Below are 8,991 nucleotides of genomic sequence, written 5' to 3'. Positions count from 1 at the left end.
GGTCGTAAGGATTTAATGCATACATATTCAAAATCTTAATTAAAAAAACAAAAAAAAAAAATTTAAATGTATACAACCCTATTAAATCATTTCCTTTTTATTAATCACTAAGTAACTTTTTAGATTAGTTATTAATGTCAGTTAAAATTTTCAACAATGTATACTTGCGACTCTTTTCTTATTATTCCATGTAGAATGTAGAATTAACGATTCAATCTTCAATCGGTATTACTTGTTTATGCGACCAGATTCATTGGATCATAAGCCACGATAATACGACAACACATAGATCATCTTCATTTTCAGGACACTTTCGCCACATATAGCCTCTAAAAATCCAACGTGTACACTATACATAACATTAAAACAGAACAAAATTGCCACCATTTTCATTACGTGTCAAATCCTCACACTCCACACCCACTATAAATCCAAACCCAACCTCTTCGCCACTTCACACCACAATTCAACAATGAGTTTCAGACTTCTTTCTCTTGGTCTTTGCTTTCTAGTGCTCTTTCATGGTGGTTTGGCTCAGATACAGCCACCCCGGAAACAACAGACACGTCTAAGTGGACTCTCTGAATGCCAGATCGACAGAATCACCGCTAGAGAACCCAACCGCGTTGTGGAATCGGAGGCCGGAGTGTCTGAGTTCTGGATCCCCGAGGAGAACGATGAACTCGAGTGCGCCGGCGTAGATGCAGTTCGTCATACTATTAACCCTAAAGGGCTTCTCTTGCCATACTACCCAAGTGCACCGGAGCTTGCCTATGTCGTCAGAGGTACTCTTTGTATTGTACATCGTGCATTGTAACTTGTACTTAAGGTCACTGATTCACTTTGCTAATGTATATGTAACAGGCGAAGGTATTCAGGGAACTGTGCTTCCAGGGTGCCCGGAAACATTTGAGACATCGTTTCCTTCGGAGGGTGGAAAAGGAGAGTTTTTTGACAAGCACCAGAAGGTTTACCGATACAAAGAAGGTGATATATTAGCGTTGCCTGCCGGAGTAGTTCACTGGACCTACAACGACGGCGACAGACCCATAGTCACCATTGTTCTTCGTGATACAAGCAATGTGGCTAACCAGCTCGATCGAACCTTCAGGGTAATTTGTTTAATTAACATCATTTCTTAAACGTTTTTATGATTAGAGATTCATATGAACGTTTTTATGATCAGAAATTCTTCCTCGCCGGAAACTCACAAAGTCAACAAGGACAACAAGGAGGCCGTGGCCAACAACAGCGCGGCCAGGAAACCAGGTGGGAGGTGCCGTCAGAAGGCCGCGCACAGGGTGGCAAGAGACGAGATGAGCCTCACCGTGCTGAAGGTGGCCGGAGAAGGGGACAACAAGAACAAGAAGGCTCTAACATCTTCAATGGTTTCGACGACCAGATCCTTCAAGACGTGTTTAATGTTGACTACGAGACTGTGAGGCAACTAAAGGGACAAAACGACAACCGTGGATTCATCGTTCAAGCTGATAATTTCAGAGTCATCACCCCAGAAAAGCAAGAACAAGGACGAGAACGCCAACGATCATCACCTTCACGAGGAAAAAGTGGTCGTCGTGGTGGTGGCGGAGCCAACGGCTTTGATGAAACCTTATGCTCCGCCCAGTTGAGCGCCAACCTTGCCAACCCAACCCATGCCGACGTGTACAACCCACGTGGCGGACGCGTCAGCAGTCTCAACAGCCACAAATTCCCTGTCCTCGACTTGCTTCAACTTAGCGCCGAGAGAGGAATCCTTTACAAGGTAAACTATATGGTGTCTTCAAAGAATTAAAATCAAATGAAATATAGAATTAAAATCATATTATAACTTGCTATTTTTACGTGTAGAATGCTATTCATGCACCATACTACAACTTAAACGCCCACAGTGTAATCTACGTGACAAGTGGAAGCAGCCGTCTGCAAATCGTGAAAAACGATGGGTCAGCCGTGTTTGACGACTGGGTTCGGGAGGGTCAACTGATCGTGGTGCCACAGAACTTTGCGGTGGTGAAGAAGGCCGGCGAGGAAGGATGCGAGTGGGTGGCGTTCAAGACAAATGACAATGCGATAACGAGCCAGTTGGCCGGACGTTTCTCGTTTGTGAGGGCACTGCCCGAAGAGGTGTTGGTGAACTCGTATGAGATTTCACGAGAGCAAGCTAAGAGTTTGAAGTATAACAGGCAAGAAGCTGTTGTTTTGAGCCCGAGGTCGACGAGTCCGAGAGAAACAGCGAAGAATGCTTTGTTGAATGTTCTTTTTGGTTAGATGAAAGTTGGAAGTTTTCACTTTTCATGTATGAAATGGTAAAATAAGAGAAGGTCGACTCAGAGGAAAGTAGGGATCGTTGTGCAATATGTATCCTTTACCGATAAATAATGAATTTTCTTTTGTGCCTCAATCGATCTAAGAATAAAAAACATGGATATATGAGTGATTAATAAAGAATTTCAAATTGGTCTAATCAAATTTTCATATTTCAAAAACATATAATTAAAAAAAGGAAAAAGATAAACAAACATTTCTTCAAAATTTTCTCCTTAACAAACATGTGACAATAAAGGAAAACATATGATGCGGATTTAATCAACAAATATCCAGTAAATAGTTAAAAGGGGGCCAAATGAGCGCGCCAAAATCGGTTCCATTTTTGTTGAGCTGCAAACGTTTCCCTATACTTTCGATACCTTCTTCAACCTCTCTTTCCCCTTCCATTATTGTTCTCTCGCATTCTGGTTTGTTGAATCTCCGCAAAACTAAGCAAATATTCTGCATTAAATCGGCACAGATTTTACATAACGATTTTGGCCTTCTGAAAATTAATGATCGCTGTTATTCCCAATGTCGGATCGAAGATTTTAAGCAATTGCTGAAGAATTTAAGTTTGCGATAGGCCAAAGAAACGGGAAGAAGGAGAAGATTGGATTGCGATTATATCATCCTTATGGTACAATTGGAAGGGTTGATGGAATGACAGATACTGTTAATTGTGGGTTATCCGGAGCATGATATTGAGCAGGTTTGTTTTTTCCTCCTCTCACTCAGGATTTAACACATTACACACATGAATTTTTAATCCTTTCACGAAAATGAGTTCCATTTAATGTTATATGTTTGAGAACATAGAAAAATTGAGTAATTGGCAATTATTACATATGTGCTATATGCCTACAAATTAATCGGTTTGTTTTATATCTTTTGGAAAGAGCAAAAGGAAAACATGTTCTACATTGAAGATTAGAGTTCCTCAAGAAAACATTCACTCATATATGTGTTGTTGATATTCAAATGGATTGAACAAAAACATAACTAAGTCAACACTTGTAATGTTTTAGGCCTTGCTTGTAATCTGTCTAAACTATCATCATTTATGATACCAGACAAATTTTGTGATACACTTTAAAAACTGTTGACATTTTAGTGTAGAAAGGCACTTTGAGAGAGGATGAGGAACTTTTTTAGCTCCTAATGTGGACATTTTGTTTATGTTTGTGGATGATGGCAATGTGGAATCTTACTTTGATATTTCTTAATGTAGCTATTTTTTGGACCATATATGTCCTAAAAAAAACTTGCCATTAGTCCATATATGTCCTAAAAAAACTCTAGAAACATGGTTTGAACAATATGGAAAAGCTAAGAAATAACAACATGCTTTCACTGATTTGTTTAATGTATTATAGCATCTTGCTTTCAATTCTTCCTACAACATATTGTATAGTCTATCCTATTATAACAATATCATTCAAATACAAAGCAACTTTGATTGCTATAATAAAGTAAAATATTAAAATTGATGCGTTTATAAGAAGAAATTAGTAACATAATGCTATATAATAAGGTAGATTTCTAAATATACTATGTCTAAATAAGAAGAAAAAGAAAACCAAAAGTACAATGCTCTAAGAAAGAAATATAAGTAGGATGATATAATACACCAATAATAGTAGTAAGTTGTTATTTCTTACATTATATTACCGACTTTTACAAATTCTATTGCTACACACTCTAATGCATGCTTATAATACTTGGTTTTCTTGGGTGTATACATTTACAATCTTCTAATTAATCTTTTAAATTTACCAGTTTCTAAATGCCAAATCTTGATCCACAAACATGCAATTAAGAACAAGTGGTGCAGCAGATGGTTTCAGAATCAGCGTTTCCAGCACTCCCAGTTGTTCAAATCACAATTCTGGCCACGATGACATAGAATCGCTAGGAGACGTTTTCGTTTGGGGAGAAGTTTGGTCTGACGTAGCATCCACCGATGGATCCATAAACACTTTCCAATCAAAAAGTGACGTCACCATCCCTAGGCTCCTAGAGTCAAACGTAGTCATAGACGTCCAACAAATTGCTTGTGGCGTTCGCCATTTGTCCCTCGTTACAAAACAAGGCGAGGTTTTCACTTGGGGGGAGGAATCCGGCGGCCGGCTCGGTCACGGAACGGAAAAAGACTTCCGCCGGCCACATCTTGTGGAGTTTCTCGCCGTTACTAATGTCGATTATGTCGCGTGTGGTGAGTTTCATACGTGTGCTATAACGAACGCCGGAGATTTATATACCTGGGGTGACGGGTTACATAACGCCGGTCTCCTCGGTCATGGCACCGACGCGAGCCATTGGATACCGAAACGGGTCTCCGGTCCTTTGGAAGGACTTCTGGTGTTCTCCGTCGCGTGTAGCACATGGCATACGGCGCTATCAACCGTCGACGGGAGGCTATTTACGTTCGGCGATGGAAGGTTTGGGGTTTTAGGGCACGGAGATCGGGAAAGTGTAAAGTATCCAAAAGAAGTCCAATCGTTAAACGGGTTGAAAACTTTGAAAGTCGCGTGTGGAGTATGGCATACGGCGGCGATTGTCGAGGTCACAAATCAACAAGGCGGACTTTCGACTTCCCGGAAGCTGTTTACGTGGGGCGACGGGGATAAATTCCGATTAGGTCATGGAGATAAGACAACGTATTTACAACCAACTTGTATTTCATCTCTTATGGATTACAACTTCCATCAACTAGCATGTGGCCACACCATGACGTTAGCCCTCACAACCTCCGGCCATGTCTTCGCCATGGGTAGTCCGGCGTACGGCCAACTCGGAAACCCACAATCCGACGGAAAAAAACCGGCGTTAGTACAAGACGGATTAGTCGGCGAATTCGTTGAAGAAATTTCTTGTGGGGCCTACCATTGTGCAGTTTTAACATCAAGAAGTGAAATCTTCACATGGGGAATGGGAGCAAACGGAAGATTAGGCCATGGGGACTACGAAGATCGGAAAACTCCAACTTTAGTTGAATCGTTAAAAGATCGACACGTGAAAAGCATTTCTTGTGGCGCAAGTTACACCACGAGTATTTGCATCCACAAATGGGTTTCCGGCGCCGATCAATCAGTTTGTTCGGGATGTAAGCAAGCGTTTGGATTCACTCGAAAGAGACACAATTGTTACAACTGTGGGAATTTTCATTGCCATGGTTGTAGTTCACGAAAAGCGATAAAAGCCGCATTGGCGCCAATTCCTGGAAAACCCCACCGTGTTTGCGACTCCTGTTACGCGAAATTAAAGAAATCAGGTGAAATCGGGAATATTAACAACAACAACAACAACAACGTCTCCACTTTTCACCGGAAATTTAGCACACAACCCGCACAAGGGCAACAAGGGCGGACTTCAAGGCTATTAATGTCTCCAAATATCGAACCAGTTAAATATCTTGAAATCATGTCCGCTATGTATGGACCAAAATCAGGTAATTGTTCATCTTTAAGACGTTCGCAAGTTCCATCTTCACAGCAATTGAAGGATATTGCTTTTCCGAGTTCATTGGGGGCGCTTTCAAATGCCTTGAGACCTGTTTCTGGCCCCACGACGATTCAGCCACAGTTTCTACCGCCACCGCAGCCACCGCCTCAGCCGATGTCGGCGGCGAGGCCGGCTTCTCCTTTCGCGAGGCGGCCGAGTCCGCCGTGTACCAGTGGCTCTCCGATGTTCTCGAGGGGTGTGATTGATAGTTTGAAGAAGTCTAATGAGCTTTTGAATCATGAAGTCACCAAGTTACATAATCAGGTAGTGATTTTTGCTATTTCTTCCGATTTAGCCCAATGGCTTTTTCATACTTTTTGTGAAATTGTAGGTGAAAACTTTAAAGAAGAAGACTGATCGGCAAGAAGCAGAAATTCTGAAATTGAGAACTAAGGCTGAACAGTCTGCTGCCTTGGCTTCAGATGAAAGTGCTAAGTGTCTGGTTGCTGTGGATGTCTTCAAATGTGTCAAATCTCAGGTAATTACTAATATCATAAAATAGTAATATACTCATTGTACTTTAAATGAGGACTAAAATAGCAAAAATCAGATACCCTAAAGGACCTAAAATGTAATTTACTCTTTTTTTTTTTATATTATAATGCAACCTAGATTTTCGGTGCTGTGGTATTGCAATTGACATAGAAGCTTGTTGTTTTACTGTGCTATTTAATGTTTTCAATAACATAATAATATAATAATGTTTTTTTTAATAATGTAATAATGTTAGTGAGCTTGTTGTTTTATATGTCAGCTAAAAGATTTATCGGAGAAGCTACCTCCAGAACTATCTGATGATGAAGCATTCAAATCAATAAGTTGTAGAGTGAATGAGTTTTTGCAATCAGACATTACTTCATCGAAAAGAATGAGAAGCAGAAAGTATGCTGATGAGAATAATGGATCTTCTTCTTCTGGTCAAACCACAGAATCCACAAGTCAAACAAGCAGACAAGGCAGCTCGAGACTACCCAGGTATCCAAGTAGGAGGGAGGAAAAGAAAGAATTGATTGAACAATTTGAACCTGGTGTTTATGTTACTCTCATTCAGCTCTCAAATGGCACCAAAATATTTAAGCGTGTTAGATTCAGGTACTTAGTTTTCTTCATTTGTTTTTGTATTATTACAACGGCCTACTTTCAATAAAATACATACTTTATGTCGGGTTCATGAAAAATTAAAGATGATATAAAGACTTGCTCTCAATCTACATTCTGTACAAAAGATGTGAATACCCTCTTGGTCCTAGTCATAAAAAATAGTCCTAGAAAGTTTGACCAAGTCAAAACAGTCTTTGTACTGTGTTTGACATGCACCGATGTCAATGGGACAAAAATTGTACCTAGAAAGGTGGGACAGAGACTGATATGTTGTTGTGCAAAAGACATAAATATCCTTGTATAAACTTAAGTGTTATGCAAGATCTTGATAACCTTTTTTTGTTTTGATAAAAAATGGCAGCAAAAGGAAGTTTGTGGCGGAGCAGGCGGAAGAATGGTGGAAGGAAAACAAAGAAAGGGTGTTCAAGAAATATAGTCCGGGAAGGCCAAGCAACCGTCCAACTACATCTAAGGCTCAACCATCTCCACCTAATCAGGAACCATCCACATCCACTTAGCTTACTTTCTTTTATCTTATATAACCCACTTAACAAAATGCGAAAATATTATTAGTTGTGGTAGTCCCTATGAAGTATCTGAATCTAGGGAGTAAAAAGGTCAGAATCCATAGGTGACATCTGATAGATATTGTGATTTATCTTCCTCATGTTGGATATTTGATATATGGGACAACGATGTGTCCGAACACAATCTTGGGGAACCACAAATGAACTTATGTTAAAGGAAGAGAGATTAAACAACAAATATCAACTTTTTATGTGCAGATAATTTTGTAACACTCTTGCACAATATAAATGGGTCTTTTTACCCAAATTTTATTCAACATCTAAATTAGTCCAATTTATATATAAGAAATTCTAAATTATTTAAGGTCAGGTTTATTCAGGTCATTGCAAACATATTTTGGTCTATGGTGAATCGAAAAAAAAGCCCCCAAAAGATATGTCATTTATAAAGAAAAATGTAACTAGTAATATTATCAAGGCTCCAACCCTGGTGGCCTCTAGATCGAGAGTCAGAATTCTTGGCCTTCTTCGCTGAGCCCTTTGTTGTTTGAGTCGGAGTTGACTTCCGCTTTGTCCGAAGCTCCAACTCAATTTCCCACTCCTGGGCTCTGTCAATCATGTCCTCCAGTGTCCTGCATCCCGAGATGCTAACAAACTTCCTGATATCATCCCTCAGCATATCGTGGTATCTCATCTTCTTCATCTCTTCATCCACAACATACTGCAGAACTAGTAAAGCTCTTTCCTCGAACATAGAGGTGATCTTTATAATAGTCTCAGTCGTCTAAAGAAGGTCCTAAAATCCCTCGCCAACTGCTACACCTAAGTAGCATGTCAAAACACATCTAAAATTGGTAACGAGGTCTATCCATTTCATGGCATCAATGTACTCCGCTCCCAAATCATGACCACCTCCTCCCACTATTCACGAGCTCGATCTGTTAGAAGGTAAGCTGCAAACCTCACCTTCGACCCCTTATGGTAGAAGCTTATCCATTAGGTACTCTTAGTGTCTGTAATCCATCGTCTACTGGCAATGGGTCTTTCTTCCCGGAGAACTTTGGGCTCCACAAGCTTTGAACTCCTAAAAGATGAGAGTTTGTGCCCCAAGTTGACCAATTACAATCTCTATACAAAAGGCCCCTAGACGCTCATCCAGTAACTACATAATCCCCTTCATGATCGTACCAAACATTATCGGTGTCGCATCCACGATACTGCGCATGATCTCTAACATTATAAACCCGCGTATCCTCTCATCAATTAGTTCAAAATCAACGCCTAAACCGGATCCAGAACTAGAGCCTCGGGTAACCACCACTATACTGAAAGGCAACAATACAAAAGAGAAGAACATACCAGAAGAATCTCTCATGCTATAAGCTTCTTAGAATTTACGTGACTTTCCTTCAACACCCATCCTTACTTTCTTTAAGAATTATATCGAATCCTCTAAGTCAATTCACTATGGCTACTCACATAGATTTTATACTAAACAACATACACAATGTACTACAACACTTCTTAAGCTTCCTAGGAATTCTCTTTT

General features: G+C 40.1%; 2 protein-coding genes across 2 annotated transcripts; both read left to right on the top strand.

The window, feature by feature from the left end:
* Nucleotides 1–462: 462 nt before the first annotated feature.
* LOC145053177 (11S globulin seed storage protein Ana o 2.0101-like) lies at nt 463–2,404 on the top strand. The gene is made up of 4 exons (XM_079001183.1): nt 463–785; nt 865–1,112; nt 1,187–1,765; nt 1,852–2,404. The coding sequence occupies exons 1-4, from the start codon at nt 473–475 to the stop codon at nt 2,269–2,271; spliced, it is 1,560 nt and encodes a 519-aa protein (XP_078857309.1). The 5' UTR covers nt 463–472; the 3' UTR covers nt 2,272–2,404.
* A 1,682-nt stretch (nt 2,405–4,086) lies between these two features.
* LOC145053176 (PH, RCC1 and FYVE domains-containing protein 1-like) lies at nt 4,087–7,759 on the top strand. Its single transcript, XM_079001182.1, has 4 exons — nt 4,087–6,078; nt 6,146–6,292; nt 6,569–6,906; nt 7,277–7,759. The coding sequence occupies exons 1-4, from the start codon at nt 4,120–4,122 to the stop codon at nt 7,431–7,433; spliced, it is 2,601 nt and encodes an 866-aa protein (XP_078857308.1). The 5' UTR covers nt 4,087–4,119; the 3' UTR covers nt 7,434–7,759.
* The last annotated feature ends 1,232 nt before the right edge of the window (nt 7,760–8,991 follow it).

This window comes from Lactuca serriola, chromosome 5, assembly GCF_051521515.1.
Source record: "Lactuca serriola cultivar US96UC23 chromosome 5, Lser_US96UC23_V15, whole genome shotgun sequence".
Classification (NCBI taxonomy): domain Eukaryota; kingdom Viridiplantae; phylum Streptophyta; class Magnoliopsida; order Asterales; family Asteraceae; genus Lactuca; species Lactuca serriola.
This window is presented reverse-complemented; position numbering and strand designations above follow the sequence as displayed.

Coding starts and splice junctions, on each gene's coding strand:
- LOC145053177 (XM_079001183.1), top strand. CDS start 473: ATGAGTTTCAGACTTCTTTCTCTTGGTCTTTGCTTTCTAGTGCTCTTT. Junction 786..864: donor GCTTGCCTATGTCGTCAGAG/GTACTCTTTGTA, acceptor TATATGTAACAG/GCGAAGGTATTCAGGGAACT. Junction 1,113..1,186: donor AGCTCGATCGAACCTTCAGG/GTAATTTGTTTA, acceptor TTTTATGATCAG/AAATTCTTCCTCGCCGGAAA.
- LOC145053176 (XM_079001182.1), top strand. CDS start 4,120: ATGCAATTAAGAACAAGTGGTGCAGCAGATGGTTTCAGAATCAGCGTT. Junction 6,079..6,145: donor TCACCAAGTTACATAATCAG/GTAGTGATTTTT, acceptor GTGAAATTGTAG/GTGAAAACTTTAAAGAAGAA. Junction 6,293..6,568: donor TCAAATGTGTCAAATCTCAG/GTAATTACTAAT, acceptor TTTATATGTCAG/CTAAAAGATTTATCGGAGAA.